The following is a 21,617-nucleotide window of genomic DNA, read 5'->3' as shown; positions in this document are numbered from 1 at the left end:
TAACAGTTAAGATAAATATTTGGTCTATGAATTCTATTTTTTCTCTATTAGAAAAAGGTATGGAAAATAAAAAAAAATACTCTTTATACGGCATACATGCAACATGGATGCTCTGCTATGTAACACTGTACCTAAGTTTTAGGCCAGTTTGCAAATGAAAACGTTTTAGCAAAGTCCTTTCAGAACTTTCTGTCATAAGTAACATCAGAGTGGGACCTAGGACAGATCCATCTTAGATTTATCACTATTTTAGAAAGGACAGCACTTTAGACAGGAACCACTGTATTAAACATTTCTAAATCACCTCAAATTTTATAAAATTCTTTGTCAACTTATATTTTTTCCTTTACAACCCAAAGTGTAGGAGAGAGAAGTCATTATTTTCCAATTAAAGTCAGGGAAAAAAAATCAAAGCAGAGTACGCTATAATTATTTTGTCTAGAACCACAGATTTAGCAGTACAGAGAAGATTAAAGAAACACCCAAGGCCTTTTGAGCACCAGTTCTTCCCAATGCCTCACGTGCACACACGGGCAGTCATTTGTTCTCTCCTGTTGCCAAGGCTTAATTGAATTGCCTTGCTTCACAGATGCTCTGGCTTTCTTTCAAAAGACACATTCATAAAATGAAATCTTACAATTTTCTACAGTAAATTTTCTCTCCAAAGAAATGGTTATTTTGCATAATTAGGCTCAAAGAGTAAGTCAAATTTAAATTAATAACTTTGGAATACTATTAATATAATCATAGTAATAATGGCTCTAGGCTAGAACACATTTATAGGTAATAAAAAGAACAAGCACAAGTAACAGGTCATGGAGTAGGCATTTAATAATGTTAGATGAATGAACCAGTTCAGTAACAATGTCATATTCTTCCTGTTTATAATTGGAAGATTATGACACTTCCTGCACAGCAGGCTGTGAAGAAAAAAACATACTAGTATAAAGTGGCAAAGCATTTTGCAAATTTTCAAATGCAATTGGTACACTAGTAGAACTTGTCTATAATATTATTTACAGACCCTGGGAATAGCAGCCTGTATCATAAAATTGAAAAGCTGTGTGGAAAATGAGTTTAAAGTCAAAATACTGAGGAAAATTATGCTGCCTTCCAGATGGTTACAAGTTTTCTGATAAGTTTATTACAACAAAGTATAATTTATTTTCTTAGTATAAACATAATACCTTGAGGAAATCATATTTGATAATAAAAATTTCCTTGCCCCTATATAAAGAAGATCCAAAAATGGGCCAGGAGTAATAGCTCACATCTGTAATATTCACACTATGGAAGGCCAAGGCAGGAAGACTGCTTGAGCTCAGGAGTTTGAGACCAGACTGAGCAAGAGCAAGATCCATCTCTATCAAAAATAGAAAAACTTAGCTGGGTGTGGTGGCGCACGCCTGTAGTCCCAGCTACTCAGGAGGCTGAGGCAGGAGGATCGTTTGAGCTCAGAGTTCGAGACCAGCCTGAGCAAGAGCAAGACTTTGTCTTAAAAAAAAAAAAAAAAAAAAAAAAAAGGAAGTTGAACCCCCCTCTTCACTACCCCCTCATACAAAAAAAATTTTTTAATTAAAAAAATAAAAGCATAAAAATGAAGCAGAACTTCCAAAATGATAGCGTAAAGAGACCAGTGGATTCTTTCTCCCCAGAAAATCTACTTTTTAAAACTGTTAAAAATTATTTTTTTAAAAAAGTTTAGTCTCTAGAAATTGTCCTAAGGACAGACAGGAAATGGGGAAATATTCATTCAAGAAAATTACTAAACCTCAGAACAGGTGAGTCTGTGGCATTTGAGTTATGATCTGTAATGACCTCATCCCACAATCTCTGTGTTATTGAATCTCTCCCTCTGGTGTGTGCAGCCAAAAGACAGGGGCTCCTTCTCCCTCCTAAACTGTGGCTAGTTTTACCCTGGGAAGGACAGGCTTCTGTTGTTTCTCATCCCCTCTGCTCAGATGTGCAGAAGCTCCCTTCTGGGCAGATGACACAGGACCCATCTCTCCCCGCCTTCCCCTACTCATCTCCCACTCAAGTGGTGAAAGGTTTATCCCAGGTCCAGCAGGCTGAGAACACTGGGCTCTGACTGCTGCCCCCTCAGTTTGCTCCCACAGTAGAAATTTCATGCCGGGAGCAGCAAGCCAAGAAGACCAGGGGCTGTTACCACCAGCCGAGTGCCCACTCAAAGAATGGGGTGTCACTCTGGGAAAAGAAGGCTCCCACTCCCAGCTCCAGGTGCAGTGGCACAGTGATTCTGCTCGGGGAAAAGGCAGGTCGCAAGGACAAAGAGCTCTTTATCTCTGCTGGAGAGGATTGACTTTATTTGGGACAGAGGGTAGAGAAGCCCATGCTAAGGGCATTATTGAAAACAGCAGAGATTTTTTTGAAAAACAATTAAGAAAGACTAGGACTTCTAGTATAAGCAGAATGGCAGAGCAGGCAGAAGTTTAACACAGAGAAAGAACCAGAGATAATCAATAAGAGCCCTCTTAAACTCATGGGCAACCCTTGGGAGTTGGAATGGCTGTGCAAAAGTACTAGGCTGTATCCACTCCACAGTGATCAAAGCAAGACAAAGGGCAGACTTGAAAACATTCATTCATTTTTTTGTGTAAAACCTCAAAAGCATAGTCAACTAAAGCAAAAATAGGCAACTGAGATTACATCAAGCTAAAAAGCTTCTACCCAGCAAAGGAAATCATCAACAAAGTGAAGAGACAACCCACAGAATGGCAGAAAATATCTGCAAACTACCCATCTGATAAGGATTTAATAATCAGAATACATAAAGAACTCAAATAACTCAAGAGAAAAAAAAATGGTAATCCAATTTAAAAAGTGGGCAAAAGACCTGAATAGACATTTCTCAAAAGAAGACATACAAATAGCCAACAGGTACATGAGAAAATGCTCAACATCACGAATTATCAGAGAAATACAAATCAAAACCACAGTGAGATATAATCTCACCCCAGTTAAAATGGCTTTTATCAAAAAGACAGGGAATAATGGATGCTAACAAGCATGTGGAAAAAGGGGGAACACTCATGGCCAGGTGGTGAGAATTTAAATTAGTATAGTCAGTATGGAAAACTGTAGAGGTTTCTCCAAAACTAAAAATAGAACTACCATTTGATCAAGCAATTTTACCACTGGGTATACATCCAAAAGAGGGAATCAATATACTGAAGAGATATCTACACTCCTATGTTTATTACAGCACTTTTCACAATAGCCAAGATACGAATCAACCTAAGTGTCCATAAGTGGATGAATGGATAAAGAAAATATAATATATACACACAATGGAATATTATTCAGGCAGATGAGAACAAAGCTATATTGCAGTAACAAAATGACACCAGACAGTAACTCAAATCCACATGAAGAAAAGAGAATCAGAAAGGGTAAGCAAGAAGGTTAATATAACAAAGTGTATATATATACTTGCTCTCCTTTCTTCTACATTCTTCTCTAATCTTCTAGAAGATTATATAATGATAATAAAAATGTATTTTTATGTTTGTACATATATAGACATAATATATGTAGCAGTACAGGTTGAGCATCCCTAATCCAAAAGTCTGAAATCAGAAATGCTCTAAAATTGAAATTTTCTGAGTGCTGACATGACACCACAGATGGAAAATTCTGTACGTAATCTCATGCAATGGGCTACAGTCAAAATGAAGGAGGACAACACCGTTTATCCAAGGGAAAAAGGATCTTACCAGCCTCCTTCAGCTGTGATATATCTTTTCCTCACATGTGCACTCAGATTCCCCCATGTAAGCAAAAGGTAATGAAATGGCATGTGTGTAGGCCAGACACACCAATGGCAGGTTCTTTACAATGCCCCACATGAGGCCAAGACATATCAGCATTATTCAATGTATTTTTTTGTTTATTCTGTGTTCTGTGGTAAAAAGATATTGTTAAGAAGTCAAAAAGGCCTGCAGATACCCCTATGGGTCATGGTAATAAAAAAAAAAAGAAAAAAGAAGCATTTATGTTTACCTTCAGGACAGAAAATCAAGCTGTTGGAGAAACTGAATAGTGGTGTAAGAGTGAAACATTTTACAGAAGAGTATGGTGTTAGGATAACCACCATATATAAGCTGAAGAAACAGAAGGATAAACTATTAAAGTTCTATGTTGAAAGTTATGAACACTTTCTTGAATAGCATGCTAGCAGCATGAACAGAGGCATGGGTGTGCAAGTCTTCAAAAGGAGTTTAGCATGAAGGATGTCATATATGCTATTGCCAACACTTGAAATACAGTGACTAAAAACACAGTTGTGCATGTCTGGTACAACCTCTTTCCTGTGACTATGTTCGGTGATGATGAGGAGGAAGATGTGATTTTGAAAAAATTGTATGTCAGATAAGAAAAAAATGATGTATGACCTCCTTACATACGCAGAAAATATATATATATATATATATATATATATATATATATATATATATATATATATACACATACACACATACCTTCAGGGTCCACCAGTAAGCTGGAAGAAATGTATATCAAATAAGTTTTTAACATTGATAATGAGGCTCCAGTTGTTCATTTATTAATCAATGGTGCAATAGCTCAAATGGTCCTGAATCAAGATGATTGTGATAATAGCGATGATGAAGATGACGATGTTAATACTGCAGAAAATGTGTCTATAGACAACATGATGAAAACATGTGATGGGTTTATTGAAGGAGTAGAGCAGTTTGCATTCATACCAGAACAAGAAATCATGTTAATTTATAAAATCAAAGAGAGACTTCTAAAACAGACTACAGATGAGGCAGATGACTCTGGAGGAAACATTTTAAAATAGCATTAAACATGAGTGAATTAATCAATAAATTTCCAGATTAGATTTTTTTAAAAATTCAGCTATATATTGTCTATAGGAATACATTTTAGATTCAAAGATATAAATCAGTAGAAAGTGAAAGGATGAAAATATATACTATGCGAACAACAATCATAAAAAAATTTGAAAGGTTCCAACTTCAAGTGTCATGCTGGCACCTAAAACATTCTGGATTTTGGAGCATTCTGGATTTTTGATTTTTGATTAGGGATGCTCAACCTGTAGTAACCTAATAAGAGACCCCAGAGTATTTCCTTGTCCCATTCACCACGTAAGGACATAGCAAGAAGGTGGCCATCTGTAAACAAGGAAGCAGACCTTCACTAGACACTGAATCTGAGGGAGCCTTGATCTTAGACTCCCCAGTCTCTAATACTGTAAAAAATAATTTCTGTTGTTTATATACCACCGAGTCTGTGGTATTTTGTTATACCTGAATGGATTAGGCCCAAATGGATTAAGACAGAAATTGGTACCAGAAGTAGGATCCTGTTCTAACAAATATCTAAAAATGTGACAGTGGCTTTGGAACTGGAGGAGTTTTGAAGTATATGCTAGGAAAATCCTACACTGCCATAAATGGACTATTAAGGGCAATTCTGGTGAGACCCCAGAAAGAAAAGAGGAGAGTTGTAGAGAAAGCCTCAATCTTCTTAAAGAATACCTAAGTAATCCTGAACAGAATGTTGGTAGAAATATGACCGATAAAGGCCATTGTGATGAAGGCTGAGATGGAAATGAGGAACATATTAGATACTGGAAAAAAGACAATCCTTGTTATAAAGTGGCAAAGAACTTGGCTAAACTGCGTTCATGTTCTAGTGTTTCATGGAAGGTAGAACTTACAAGTAATGAAATTAGATATTTGGCTGAAGAAATCTCTAAACAAAGTGAGCACCCTGGCTTCCCCTGACTGCTTATAGTAAAATTCAAGGAGAAATAATTTGAAGACAGAATTCTTATGCAAAAAGGAATCAGCACCTAAAAGATTTAGAGGCCGGGCGCGGTGGCTCACGCCTGTAATCCTAGCTCTCTGGGAGGCCGAGGCGGGCGGATCCTTTGAGTTCAGGAGTTCGAAACCAACCTGAGCAAGAGCGAGACCCCGTCTCTACTATAAATAGAAACAAATTAATTGGCCAACTAATATATATACAAAAAAATTAGCCGGGCGTGGTGGTGCATGCCTGTAGTCCCAGCTACTCGGGAGGCTGAGGCAGAAGGATTGCTTGAGCCCAGGAGTTTGAGGTTGCTGTGAGCTAGGCTGACGCCACGGCACTCACTCTAGCCTGGGCAACAAAGTGAGACTCTGTCTCAAAAAAAAAAAAAAAAAAAAAAGATTTAGAAAATTTTCAACCTATCCATATTGAAAAGAGTGAGAAAGTCTGTTCAGGAGACAACACTAAGGGTGTGGCCAAATGACCATTTTATAAGATTAGTATGGGTATGAACCATGGACTTAATCAGCCATCCCAGCAGGAAAACTGCCAGTTTGAACTGAAGAAAAAGTAGATAGGAAGGAATGAAGGAAGGCTACTGGGCTTCTTGGATTTTGTAGGATGGCATCATAGAAGCTATTTAGCTACAAATGTGTGCTAGTCTTAAAGACAATGGGAAAATGACCCTAAAAGCGATTCAGAAGTCATCATGGCTACTACCTCTTTGACTCAAAAGGGGGGACCATGCCTGGATTTCAACAGGCCAGATGGCCCATGAGGGTAGGACCACTCAAATCCCTGGGATTGAGACCACTCTCTCTTAGTGGGTCCAGAAGCAAGTATTCCATTGGGCCTGGAAGGCAGAGCATCAAGCCAAAGAGGATTATTTTCTGGTCTTAAGATTTCATGAGACTTGTCACCCTGTTCTTCTTTCCTTTTTCTCACCTTTGGAATAGATGTGCTATCCTACGCCTATCCTACCATTGTATTTTGGAAGTACATAACATGTTTGGTCTCACAGGGTCACAGCTGGAGAAGAACTTGCTTCAGGATGAATCATATCTTGAGTCTCACCCATATTTGATTTAGATGATATTTAGATGTGAGGTAAGACTTTTCAGCTGATTGGGATAGAATGAACGTATTTTGCATGTAAGAACATGAATGGGGGCAAGGGTAGAATACTATAGATTGAATGTTTGTATTCCCCCAAATTCATATGTTGAAACTCTAACCCCAATGTGATGATGCTTGGAGGTAGAGCCTTTGGGAGGTGACTAGATCATGAATGGGACTAGGGTTCTTTTAAAGTTTTGCCAGTCTAATAAATAGATGTGTAGTATTGAGGTTTTAATTTGCATTTCCTTAATGATTAATAATATTGAACATCTTTTCATGTACTTATTTTTCAGCTGCTTATCTTCTTTGGTGAAGTGTCTGTTCAAATCTTTGGCTCATTTTTAAAAATTGGACTGTTTTCTTTTTCTTGAGATGTAAGAGTTCTTAATAAATTCTAGGCATTTATCAGACACATGCTTTATAAATACTTTCTCTAGTCTGTGGCTTATCTTTTTACTTTCCTAACAGTATGTTTTGAACCTGAGAAGTTTTTGTTTTGATGAAGTCCATTTTATAATTTTTTTCTTTTATGGATCACGGTTCTGGTATCATAGCTTTAAAAATCTTTGCCTAGCTAATGCCACAATGATTTTTCTCCTATCTTTTCTCCTGGAAATCTATAGTCTTGAGTTCTGCATTTAGGTCTCTGGCCCATTTTTATTAATAGTTATTTTTTTTTTTGCATATGAGTATTCAATTGTTTCAGCATCATTTGTTAAAGCAACTGTCCTTTTCCCACTGAATCTTACCTTTATAAAAAAATTCAGTCATCCATGTTTGCAGGTCTATTTCTTGACACTATTCCACTAATTAATTTCCCTATCTTGATGCCAATACTACACTGTTTTAATTGCTGTAGTTTCATACCGAATCTTTAAATCAGGTAGTGTTAGCTCTCCAAATTTGTTCTTCTTTTTCTGAATTGCTTCGGCTATTCCAGATCCTTTGAATTTTGATTGGGCTTGCATTGAATCTATCAATCTATCTGGAGAGAATTGACATCTTAACAATATTGAGTATTCCAACCCATGAATGTATTGTATCTCTTGACTTGTTTAGGTCTTCTTTAACTTTTTTCAGTAATGTTTTATAGTTTTCAGTGTACATATCTTGTACATTTTATGCACGACTCATGTCTAAGCATTTCATATTTTTGATACTATTGCAAATGGAACTGCATACCAATTTCTGGTTGTATGTTGCTAGTATATAGAGATACACTGATGTTTGTATATGAATCCTATATCTAGCAATCTTACTTATTAGTTCTAGAAGCTTTTCAAAGATTCCATCAGATTTTCAGAGTATTATATATAATAAAAAGACAGCTTTACTTCTTTCTCCTAACATCTAGATGTCAGTTATTCCTTTTTCTTGCCTTTTTCCATTCGTCAGAATCTCCAATACAATAATAAAGAATGGGCATCATTGCCTTGTTCCTGATCTTATTGAGAAAGTAGTCAGTCTTTTACCACTAAGTTGGTATCAGATATAGATGTTTTGTAGATATCCCTGTGTCAGCAGTCCCAAAGACAATCCTCGGGGTTGACGATTTGCTAGAAGGATTCACAGGACTCAAAAGTTGCTCTGCTCATGATTATTACAGTGAAAGGATACAAAGTAAAATCAGCAAAGGAAAAAAACACAGGGGGTAAAGTCTAAAAGAAATCAAGTACAAGCTTCCAAGTGTCCCTTCCTAGTGCAGTCATGTGGGACACACATAATTCTCCCAGCAACTATATGACGAAGTGTACAAAGTGTTACTAACCAAGGAAGTTCACCTGAGCCTAAGTGTCCAGGGTTTTTACTGGGAATCAGTCACATAAGCATACAGTACCTAGGTGACTGACCTATTGCTGAAGCTCCAGATTCCCAGAGGGAATGCAGATATTCACCAGAAATCACATTGTTTATAACTATTTGGACAAACTGGTATGGCATGCTCAAGGCCTCAGACATATAAATACACTCTTATTAGACAAAACATTTTAAGAGCTTAGTTCCCTGGAATTGAGCAAAGGACAGTCATGGAAATATCTTTTCTTAGGAATGTGCATAATTTGAGAACCCAGCCTGCCGAGTTAACTGTTGTCCACAAACTTCTCTTCAGGTTGGCCAATTTCCCTTCTATTCCTAGGTTGTAAAAATTTTAATCAGGAATGGATATTGGATTTTATCAAATATTTTTTTTCTGTATGTATTGAAATGATCATATGGTTTTTCATTTTAGTTTGTTTATATGGTGAATTACATTGATTGCTGCTCAAATATTAAACTGACCTTGCATTTTTGGAATGAATACCCCTTGGTCATGATGTATTCATCCTTTTACATATTGTTAGATTCAATTTGCTAAAATTGTTTAGAATTTTTGTAGTCATGTTCATCTAGGATATTGGTCTGCAGTTTTCTATGATGGGTTTTGATATCAGGATAATGACAGCCTCATAGATTGGGCTGTGAAGTATTACTGCCTTTTCAATTTCCTGAAACTTTTGTGTTAATTAGTATTATTTCTTCTTTAAATATTTGGTGGAATTCACCAGTGAAACCACCTGGTCCTGGAATTTTCTTGGAGAATAGGTTTTTTTCCTATAAATTCAAATTCTTTAATAGATATTGGGCTAATCATGTTATTTATTTCTTTTTGAGTAAGCTTTGGTAGTTTGTGTCTCTCTAGGTATATGTCCATTTCATCTAAGTTGTAATATTTATTAATATAAAGTTGTTGATAATATTCCCTTATTATCCTTTTAATGTCTTTAGAATATGTAGTGAGAACTTTGAATTTTATTGATTTTTCACTATTGTTTCTTACTGCAGTGATTTCCACTCTAACCTTTATTTCCTTGCTCCTGCTTGAGTTTGACTTGCTCTTCTTTTTCTAGTTTCTTAAAAAAGAAGCTGTGCTTATTGATTTGTGACAATTCTTCTTTTCTGACATGGGCATTTATTTGGCCATCCTATATTTCCCTCTAAGTACTGCTATAGCAGCACCCTACAAATTTGATATGTTGTGTTTTCCTACTATTTTCTCTTTTTATTTCTTTGATCCATGGGTTATCTTAAAGTTTGTTACTTATTTACCAGATATTTGGGAATTTTATAGATATCCTTCTATTACTGATTTCTAACTTAATTCCATTTTCTTTTGTCAGAATGCATATATGACTTGAATTCTTTTAAATGTACTCAGACATGTTTTATGACCCACAATATGGTCCATGTTGTTAAATGTTCTCTGTATAGTTGGAAAAAAAAAACAGGTATTCAACTGTTGGCAGGTGGAGTGTTCTATGTCAAGTAGGTCAAGTTGGCTGATGACGTTGTTCAAGTCTTCTATAGCACTGTTCATTTCCTATCTAGCATACTTATTGCATCAATTATTCAGAGAAAACTATTGAAATCTCCAGGTATAACTGGGAATCTTTCTACTTCTTATTGTTATTGTATTAGTTTTGCTCCATGTATCTTGAAGTTTTATTAGATGTATAAATGTTTAGGATTGTTTCTGAATAAGTGACCTCTTCATCATTAGGAAATGACATTCTTTATCCTTGATAATATCATTATCTGAAATCTACCTTAACATTAATATACCACTCACACTTTTTCTTGACAAGTGTTAGTATCATATATCTTTCTCTATTTAATTATATTCTATTTGTGATTTATATTCAATGTGTGTTTCTTGTAGACAACTTATACTCAGGTCTAGACTTTTAATACAAACTGACAATCTCTGTCTGTTAAATGTGGTGTTTGGTGCATTTACGTGTGGTGTGATTATTGATATGATTAAAGTTTATAACCTTGCAATTTGCCTTTTTTTTTTTTTATGGCCCTCTTGTTCTTTGTTCCCATTTTCTATCTTCTTTTGGATTTAGTGCTTTTAGGATTCCACTTTATTTCCTTTGGTGACTTAAGTATAACTTTTTCTCTATATACTTTATTTCTTCATTTTCTATGCACTCGAATACTCACTCCAATGTAACTTTTGTAGCTTCTAACCCAGCCTTTCTCAACACATCATCACTTAAAAGAAAAAAATGCCAGGACCTCTAATAAGCTTGCTGTTACTAAATCCTATTAATATGTATTTTTCGGTCCTCATTTTACTTATCTCTGTAAAATTTCACTGTTTAGCCTCTGTCATGAATTACTCTTCTTAGTTTCTATGACATCACACTCTTCAGATCATCGAGACCATCAATATATATGCCCACAGATTCCCAATCTCTTTTGCGCCTTGACTTCTACTCAGTCTATAACTTTTAGAGTTCCTCCTGGCTCAGTCCTAGCCCCTCTTCTCTTTTCTCTGTATCCTCAAAACATGGTCCTCAGGGATTATAAAACAGTTGACGGGCATCTTCGGAGGCAAAAGTAATGAAATAGCCGGGCGCAGTGGCTCACGCCTGTAATCCTAGCTCTCTGGGAGGCCGAGGCGGGCGGATTGCTCGAGGTCAGGAGTTCGAAACCAGCCTGAGCAAGAGCGAGACCCCGTCTCTACTATAAATAGAAAGAAATTAATTGGCCAACTAATATATATAGAAAAAATTAGCCGGGCATGGTGGCGAATGCCTGTAGTCCCAGCTACTTGGGAGGCTGAGGCAGGAGGACTGCTTGAGCCAGGAGTTTGAGGTTGCTGTGAGCTAGACTGACGCCATGGCACTCACTCTAGCCCGGGCAACAAAGCAAGACTCTGTCTCAAAAAAAAAAAAAAAAAAAGAAGTAATGAAATAAATTTGTTTACATACATTTTGCAAAGTTGAAATGTAAAATTAATGAAGATTTTCATGAGAATCCTTTATTTTCTTTAAAGTTACCACTCACTACAATATCCCATTATGTTAAGTCTCTGTTGGTCAGTTCATATCAGCCATATTTAGCATTCACTAAATATAGTGGTGTAAAACCAAGTAAATTTTCAGATCATTTTCACACAAATCCCCAAAATCCATTTGCTTTGTTGATAAGGATAGAGAAGAGACCAAGACAAGACAGGCATTCCTCAGCTAAACCAGGTAAAAGACCTTGATATTGCTGAGAAGCTTGTCAATTCAAATTTAATGCCAAATTTATTGCCTGAGAAAAGACATGCTATTGACAAATTTCTTTATTAAATGATTCTGTTGGACATCATGTATTGTCACTGGCACATGATATAGAAGTGCAATTACTATCACACAAGTGTTTCAGCATATATTTTGTTTTACAATTGGACAAACTACTTGTAGAGAAATATAAATAAATCAGTCCTTGACATATATATATTATGTGATGAGGTAAAAGTATTCAACAACTTTTTGTTCTGCTTATCAGTGAAAACTCACAGTACAAGGGAAGACAGTTTTTATTTAGACAATGATACTTTTGTGAGCTGTGACATGAGTTGAAAAAAGGTACAACACATTCAATACTGAAAAAGAATGAGCTATAGAAATAGCAACAAAGGATCCTGCTATTAATATATTACTACGATTCTTTAAATTCATGGAACAGTAAGGAGTCAACAATATGCTTCTTAATTATGATTAAGTGTTGAAGGAAATAACAGAAATTGACTATCATCAAATCTTGACTACTCAGAGTGCATGCTCTCAGATGCTGTGGAAATAAACAGCAGTGTTTGCAAGAATATTCTTCCCAATCGAGTTTGCTGGCTGTCAAGGAAAAAAGTGTTGATCAGAGTTTCTAAAATGAGGGCTGAGATAAAAAATCATTTCTTCATGATGCTGAAGATCATCAATACCAATGAAGTAATCCTATGTTTTCCAAAGGCCTGATTAAATGGAGTATAGCAGATACATATTTAGAATTTTAAATAACCTGAATTCCCCTACTTCAAGGCTGATTTTTAATGCTGAGAATAAAACACTACATTTTGCAGTCACAAAACTATGGTGCAAATGGCTCAATTGCTATAATGTGATTCCTTCCCCAAATCTGGTGGTTTCTTCACTCATCTGAGAATGAGACTGATTACACTATTGTTGATACATAAAGAACACATCTAAATGTTACAACAAAACATGAGAAAATACTTTCCAGAGACTGAAGTAGTCAAAAATTGGTTTAAGAATCAATTTGCTCCTATCTTCCAAACATTCAGGCTGGTTGAAACATTCATCCTTATGATTGCTTAATATTATAAGCTTGTCAATGTAGTGACTGAAAGAGTACTAGAAATAGTCTTCAGGGAGAAATCTTCACAAAAGTTCTCAGTCTGTGTTTGAACTTAATATTCCAAACAGATGATAGAGCCAGCAAACACAAGTTGCAATTCTTGACAATCTATCAGTGTAGCATGGTATTTCCTAATTTAGTAGAAATACAGGGTAAAAAAAAAATCAAAGTGTCTGGGTCTAACCTACATCTCAAGCTACCTATGTTCAAATTAGATACAAATACTTTGTAAGAAGCTATGAAAAATCATCCTTTCAATGAGAATAAAAACATTAATTTTGAAAAATACCGCTGTATTGTTTAAAAATCAGTTGTCTGCATGGGTTCTGAATGTTTGAAAACACTGTCATAGGTATCTCATCTACTCTCACAATTTTAAAGGCCATCTACAGATGCTGAGGCCCAGATTTCAATTTCTAGCTAGCCTTCTCTTCTCAGCTCCAGACTCACCCACCAACCCAACCGCCTTCTTAATGCCTCACAGGCACATCAAACTAGTGAGTCCAAAACCAAACTATTGATATCCTCCATATTTCTTTCCCTTTTCCGGTCTGCCCCAGTTCAGGGAAAACATCTCCTTCTTCCTGGTAGCCTGTGCCAGAAACCTGACACTCATCATCCAAGGTGGAGCTTGAACTATCTATTTCTCTCTCCCCACATACCCACTTGTCCAAATCATCTTTATCTCCACTCTGGACTACATTGTAGCCTCCCAGCTGGTCTTCCCTTAGCCTCTAATGTCCCTCTGTATTAGTTTTCTGTTTCTGCTGGAACAAATTACCACAGACTTAGTGGCTTAAAATAACACCAATTTATTTTCTTACACTTCTGTAGAAGTTTTACATTGGTTTCAATGGGTTAAAATCAAGGTGGGTTTGATTTCCTTCTGAAGGTTGTAAGAGAGACTCTATTTTCATGGCCTTCGATCTTCTAGAAGCTACCCACACACCTTGTGACCCCCTTCCTTCATCTCCAAAGCCAACTGTATCTCTTTGACCCTTCTTCCCTTATTCCACTTCTTTTGTCCCTAAATTCTACTTTTAAGAACACTTGTTATTTCACTTCCCAAAATAATCCAAAATAATCTCCCTATCTTAAGGTCAGCTGATTAGCTAATTACTTCCCCTATGCCATATAATTTAAGGTATTCACAGATTCTGGGGATTAGGATGTGGATATCTTTGGGAGGCCATTATTATGCCTACCATGACCTCTAATACATAACTCATTTTCCAGATAGCAGCCAAAGTGACCTTTTTTAAAACACAAATATGTTCATGTCATTTCCTATATAAAATCCTTCAATGACTTGCCAGTCCTCTAAAGGTAAAGTTCAAAATCCCAAACATGTGCCACAAAGCCACATATGGCCTGGTTCCTACTACCCCTTGGGCATGTCTCTCTTGGTTCACTGTGGTGCAGCCATATAGTCTTCTCTGTTTCTCAAGCACAGAGCTCCTTTCTGCCTCAGAGTCTTTGCTCACACCATTTCTGCTATCTGAACAGCGCTCTCCACTTTCCATTCAACCTTTACCTGGATAACTTTTGCTCAATACTTCAAATGTCTGTAAAAGTTACTTTCACAAGGTTGCCTTCCCTGATTTCCCAGCCGAGTATTTGCTCCTCCTACATTGTCTTCATACTTTTTCCTTCATAGTTTTTTTTTTTTAATCACAACCGGAGTTGTGATTATTTAATGTCTGCCTGCCTGCACCAGACTGTAAACCCGTAAGAGCTGGAGTGTTGTCTGTTTTGTTCACCACTGGAAACCCTGGAACTTAGCACCAACCTGCTTATGATAGTTGCTCAACAAATAATTGAGAAGTTAGTACCATTGACTGTTATTTCAGTGACTACTAAGTATGTGGAGTATAGCGTGTAGATATGCTGGACAAAGGGATGATTCATGATCCAGGTGAGATGGAGCAGGATGGCATGAGAGTCCACACTACTCAGTATAGCATGCAATTTAAAACTTATGAATTATTTATTTCTGGAATTTTCCATTTAATGTTTTCAGACTGCAGTTGGCCATAGGAAATCACAGAAAAGGAAATCACAGAAAAAGGGAGACTACTATAGTTTGACTGTTTTGAACATCAAACAGATATAGGTCATATTCTAAGCTTAGCTAAACCCACTACTAAAATAATTACAAATAATGCCAAGAAAATAAAGATATTAATAGATAAACCCTTGATCGTACATGTTGGTCCTAGGTAGGTAATAAATTACACTGTCAGGAATATATCTTCATAGCCACTATGCTCTTTATAGAACTTTCATTTCCAGGAATACATCTTACCCCTATTCTCACCCCAGCCTGCAGGGTATATCTGAAAAATATACTGCCTGATTCAGAATAGACATTCCATAAATACTAGTTTCCATTGCCCATAGCCCCTCCTTCTTTATTCTCTGAAGATGCCCATATTGATACTCTAATCATCAGATATGCACTTTCTCCATTTCACTCCGTCCAAACTAGACTTTCCATTCTCTTTCACTTTCGCAGGCGTTAGTCATTTTGCTTCCTTTGACCTATCCATAAGACCACTTCTGTAACTTGATGACTGAATTCAAAGCTTTACTTTGATAAAGCTTCCTAGTTCCCCAGATACCCTCTTATCTCACTTTCTCCCCGTAATCTGTACTGCAAGCCCCTAAGGAGCATGCTCGGATTTGATCCATGTTTGAATTTCCCCCTCCTAGTGTCTAGAATGGTATTTATTTTACATGTAGTAGATACTTACTAAATATGTGCTGAGTGAAATAAATGAATGAATGAGTATGGTTTAATACTAAGTCTGAACAACAGAGGGACAACCAGTGGAGTTCTCCACCACTTAGCTCAGGAGAGAGGTCAGGACTAAAGATGTACATTGGCAGGAATAGTCACCAGAGTAATATTTGAAGTTTATAAAAAAAAGATGTACTGAGGAAAAAAAAAAGATTAAAGGTAGAACATTTCATGGGCAGAAGGCAGTGCAGCTAAGTCAGGATTATAATTCAAAGATAAATCATAAAAAGAAGAAATCCAAAGGAGTACAGTTCCAGGGAAACTGAAAAGGAAGAGTTTTCAGGAAAACCTCTAATGGCACCGAAGCTGCAGAAAGACAGAAGAGGCTGAAGGCACACAGGTTTCCACTCTAGGAGATGATCCAAAGGTTCTTGGTGCCCTCCCAGCAAGTAAAGTGTCAGAGGCAGAAGCTGTGCTGCAGGACCTGAGGTATGAGTAAGAATGACAAAACGTATGAGACTATTCTTTCAAGACGCTTAACAGAAAAAGGAGAGAGAGAATCATAGCTATGAGGGAGTTTAGAAGCAGCTATGAATATAAAATGACAGGGGAAAAGACAGCTCTGTAGGTAAAGCATTGCACTAATATAAAAATGTTATCATTGTACCACCAAAGAAACAGAAAGGAGTGGAAAAAGGACTTGGGTACTAATACAATTCAGTTGCTTACTCTCTGTTTGATCTTGGGAATATCATTTTCCCCTCCTTGAGCTAACTCACCATATTATTCTAATAAGAGTTAATAAATAGAAAAGAATTTTGGAAGAATATCATTTTCTATAAAGTAAGGTGTTATTACCACAGTAGGTGGTTAATACTCTTTTTATATAAAGATGTTTATCACTTTTCAGTTCCATTCATCAGCATGAGATACTGAAACTTTCACATCTAATATTGTTTACTTGTTCTAATCCCAGCAAAGAGCAATAAGACAGTTAAAATGAGACAAAGAAAACAAGGATAAAGTCACTGTACGAAGAGTCAAGGTAGTGATGACAACCCCTCCGACTTCCTCCTACAGACTCTGACACTTTCCTAAACTGGGGGACACTAGTTACAGGCTACGTCCCCTAAGGTGAATGGAGAAATGCCAAGAGCTCACATAAGAACTGCCTGCTGTTTCTGTCAATCTGGCCTGCCATGGTAGGGACCTTATGCTTACCCCAAGGTTCCTGGTCTGTGAAAGGCATGAATAGAATCATCACAGGCGTCATGTCTGTCTAGAAAAATAAAATTGTGAACTGAGGTAAAGTTTATTTTTCACTCCTTGGTTAATTTGTTTAGGGTTTTTCTCCCAAGGAAATGTTGCAAAGTCAGTGGTGACTTTCCATATTCAAACTACTTTATGGAGACTCGTCGCATGGAAAGGGACATTGCTTCTAAGTAGTACTGTGAGCAGGGTCAGTGTAACACTTCCTCAAAACACTTGTGAGTGGAACACAGTATCACACAGTAGATATATTTGAAATAGGAGCAATAGGAGGTATTATCTATAGGTCATAAGTGACACATTAAGGTCATGGATGCTACCAAAAATATGCAGGAAGAAACTAGGCAGAATTCTTCAATTAAGGCAGTTAATTATATCTTTTATTCATAAAATAGATTTGATTATCTCAGTCAATGGAAAGAAATAATGAACAGTGATTTAAATTGGGGCAATGCAAAAGCCATCTGCATTTATATTTAGGATGCATTGTGGCTTTGCTTTGTTTATTTTTTAAATTTTCCCAATTGTGTTTGGCTTAGGGTAACATTAAAATTAAATTTTATTCCATGAGCACATTAGGACAGACTAGCCAGATGCCCCTTTTATTAAAGGAAACTAACATATAACTAGGGAAATTCACATGCAAAGTATTGATTTTTAAAACTAAACTGTGTGCATTGACAGTATTCATGTCTTTCAGGAAGAAAAGCAGTATTAGTAGTAATAAAACACAGTAGCAGTAAGACATATTAGGCGGCATAAGAGCAAAAAGAAGAATGTGGGATATTATGTGGAAGGTTTAGCACCATTAACAAAAGTCAGCCTGCTCTGCTGAAATCAAGCAAAATCATGAGGGTGATTCCAGAGAAAACTGAGCATTTTACGAAGAAATGACACAATGACATAACAAACCAAGCATATGAGACACTCATTAATGCCTTTATAATTCTCACAAACATACAAGTAATCCAATAGCAAGTTCTGATATAAGTGTGACACACGAAGGAGAATGTACAGTGGGAACAAAGATTGTGCATTCAACAAATACTTATTGAGTGCCTACTATGTGCCATCTCTGTTCTCTAGCTAAAGATACCATAATAAACATGGAGCAAAATCCATGCCCATATGAGAGCTTGGAATATAGTGAAAGATTTAAAACATGTGATCTTAAGCAAGACACATACTTGGGTGACTAAAGAGTTTGTTATAAAAAGAAATCAAGAAAAAAAGGACTGCTAATAAAAATTGAGTATCTATAGAGTTACACAGATATAAAAATGCAGATTGTTGACATAGTGAAACAATATATAAGCATATATAAACAGAGTACATTCTCATAATTCTAAATTATTTTTGCTAAAATCAAATACAATCAATTACTTTACTCTGTAGTTTGATTAGAGTATTTATTATATGTGTGAATCAAAGAATTTTTGATGACTACATTACATGATGGAGTAAAAGGAACCAGAACGTACAACTACCAAATCCAGATCAACAGACTAGTTTCTACTGGATAAAAACTTATGGAAATGTACTGATAAGCTCTCTAGTTTATGTGGAAAATATTTCAGAAATGGGAGAGGAGGAGTATTGATTACAGGAAAGGAGTTACTGCATGTATGGAAACTAAGGGTTATTAGAGTAAATTTGGGCAGTTATCTCAGAATATGGGGTAGTTCCACATACAGTCATGCATAATGACATTTCTGTCAACAATGGACCAGATATGGGACAATAGTCCCACAAGATTATGATACTATATTTTTACTGTATCTTTTCTGTTTAGATACACAAATATTTACAAGTGTATAACAATTGCCTACAGATTCAGTACAGTAACATGCTGAATAGGTTTGTAGCTTGGGAGCAATAGGCTATACCAAGTAGCCTAAATGTATTATAGGCTAAACCACATAGATGTATGTAAGTACACTCTATGATGTTCCCACAATGACAAAAATCACATAACAATGAATCTCTCAGGAGGTAACGCTGTCATTAAGTGGAACACACGGTTGTATTTTGTCCAACAACTTGTTGAAATGTGATTCTGTCATTTTTCCAGTTAACTCCTAAGTTGTAGATACTGTACATCTGCCACGTTACTAGGCAATTTCAACCATAACGAGACAAAAACTCTCAGTAGAGATTCCACTCTTTGAAAGTTGTATTGGGGCTCAGAAAATGATACCCTAAAGTATGGTACTTTGGCATGCTGAGTACCTTGAACTAAAGGAGAGTGGAAGTTCTCAAAAGCAAAGTCTCTCTGACCTTCTTCTGCCCTTCTGTCTCCTGCTTCTCTTTCTCCCCTTAAGACAGTCATAGAAACCAGAATTCCACTTCCCCAAGGTGGGTCATAGAAACTAGAACCCCTCTTCTATAAAGCAAGCCATAAAATCTACAAACATTACTGGAACCTTCCCCCTTCCTTTCTGTGTAGGAGCTGGCCATAAGAAATTCTCTGGGATTGCTTGAGACCAGGAGTTCGAGACCATCCTGAGCAAGAACAAGACCCCATCTCTACAAAAATAGCTGGGTGTGGTGGTGCACACCTACAGTACCAGCTACTTGGGAGGCTGAGGCAGGATGATTGCTGGAGCCTAGGAGTTCGAGGTTACAGTGAGCTATGATGGCACCACTGTATCTAGCCCAGCCAAAAAAGCAAGACCCTGTCTCAAAAACAATAACAAAAAAAAAAAAAAGAAAAGACATTTTCTGACCTACCTTGTCTGATAGTAGGTCATAAGACCCTTATTCCAGATGGGTCTTGCCCTATACCCAGGACGATGGGACGTTACACAAAGAGGCCAAGAAGATTCTGAACAGACAAGCCTTGCTGGGTTTCCCCCCTCAGTCTATTCCCATCAGATCATTCATTCCCTTTGTCCAATCACATTTCCACATGGCTGTCCATTCTTCATTGAACCTAAGCATAAAAACAGAGTTTTCCATGGGTCTTTGGGTCTTCATTTCTGAAGGCGCATGTATCACATAAAACTTTGATTAAATAAATTTATTATGCTTTTCTCTTGCTGGCCTGTTTTTGGTTATAAGAAATGTTGGTCATGACCCTTATGATGGGTGGTGATGAAAGAAATCACACTTTCCCCATACAGGTGCACTTCAAATAAATAAATGTATCAAGGCAAAGCAGACAAAAATAAGTGTAAATATCATGCAAATACCGGAGTCAAACAAGGAAGGAGACAGACTTACAGTTGAAAGAAAACATCTAAGAACTTCACTACCTAAAGGATTAGAATATACAATCCATCCTTCGAGTTCTGAATGGCTGTCCACCAAGAAGGCAAAAGGTGTACTGATGGTTCCTCTTAGGCCCATCCAAGACAAGGGGGTCGAATTCCTGTGCTTTACATGGATGGGACTGACAGGTACACCTGAGGAAAATTAAAACTAACAGGTTCGACCGCCAGTAACTTCAATTAGAAAACGAAACTGAAACTTTTAAAAAACGGTGAAAAGAGGAAGTCGGAGAAACCTCAGAAAATAAAATAAACAATTGTAGTAAGAAAGCAATAAAGCGTTGGGAAGCCCGCCGAGCCCTCTCCACCGCTCAAAGAGGCAGAGATCTTAGCTCCCAGAACGCAGCACCCCGCCGAGCGGCAGCGGGAGCGGGAGCGGGAGCAGTCCCGGAGCCCTCACGCCCTCCGCCGCCAACCCCGCCCACTGGACCCGCCCCGTCCCGCCCGGCCACTCACTGGATTCGCTTCCCACATAACGGTGACGAGATCGAGCGGCGAGCGCCTGAGGGAAGGAGCCAGCCGCGGGGCTTGGGTGTCAGGTTGTGTCCGAGGGTCCCCGGGAGCGAAGCGACGGACAGGCAACCTTCAGGGAGGCTCTCCTTCTCCCCTTCCCTGTCACAAGCCAGCGTCTTAAAGCCACACAACCTCCCGACTTCCGCCCGAAGCCGACCAATCAGCGCTGGCCCCGCCCCTTTCCCGGAAAATCGCCCTACCCTTTCGCTCACTTCCGGACTCACGCGGGCGACCGTCGTGGGCGGAGCTTCCGAATATCTGGACTGCGAAGTTGGGGGTTTCTAGTGCAACCACCCGTCCAAAGCTAAATCTCTCCTACTACATCCCACGAAGAGACCCTCAAGCCGCGGCTGGTTGTATTTCTATCCTTTAGGACCGATATTTATTGATCACAGTGTAGTGAACATCAGACAGGCGTGGGAATTAATCCCAGCTGGGCCAATGGCATTGGGGACAAGCTTCATAATCTGACTTTCAATGTCCTCTTCACCTTCAAAATGAAGATCATAATAGTATCTATCTAAGGGTGTAGTGGGTTAGTGAAAGCATTTAGCACAGTATTTGGTACACAGTAAGAGTTCAATAAGTGACAACTATTTGCTCGAAAGTGAACGTTGACCCATATGCGGTTGCTGTCCTCAAGGATTTAGAATCTACAAGGAAAAAAGTAAGTAATTTAGAAAAATTAAAAGGTGCAATATGGC

The 21,617-nt window shown here is 37.5% G+C and overlaps 1 protein-coding gene across 8 annotated transcripts in view; it reads right to left on the bottom strand.

The window, feature by feature from the left end:
* Nucleotides 1-21,069, bottom strand: part of PARP11 (poly(ADP-ribose) polymerase family member 11) — a 58,087-nt gene extending 37,018 nt beyond the window's left edge. For 4 of the 8 annotated variants that reach the window (XM_076007756.1, XM_012783166.3, XM_012783169.3 and 1 more), the window contains exon 1: nt 20,857-21,053. In XM_076007756.1, the coding sequence (XP_075863871.1) occupies nt 20,857-20,874 (18 nt within the window). In that variant the 5' untranslated portion in view covers nt 20,875-21,053. Of the gene's footprint in view, nt 1-19,861; nt 20,064-20,353; nt 20,536-20,856 lie in introns of all 8 variants that reach the window. The other 4 variants (XM_012783167.3, XM_076007757.1, XM_012783168.3 and 1 more) reach the window with 3 other exon arrangements.
* Between the last annotated feature and the right edge of the window lie 548 nt (nt 21,070-21,617).

Source organism: Microcebus murinus, chromosome 10 (genome assembly GCF_040939455.1).
Source record: "Microcebus murinus isolate Inina chromosome 10, M.murinus_Inina_mat1.0, whole genome shotgun sequence".
In the NCBI taxonomy this organism is placed as follows: Eukaryota; Metazoa; Chordata; class Mammalia; order Primates; family Cheirogaleidae; genus Microcebus; species Microcebus murinus.
The sequence above is the reverse complement of the archived record's forward strand: the minus strand, read 5'-3'. Positions and strand labels throughout refer to the sequence as shown.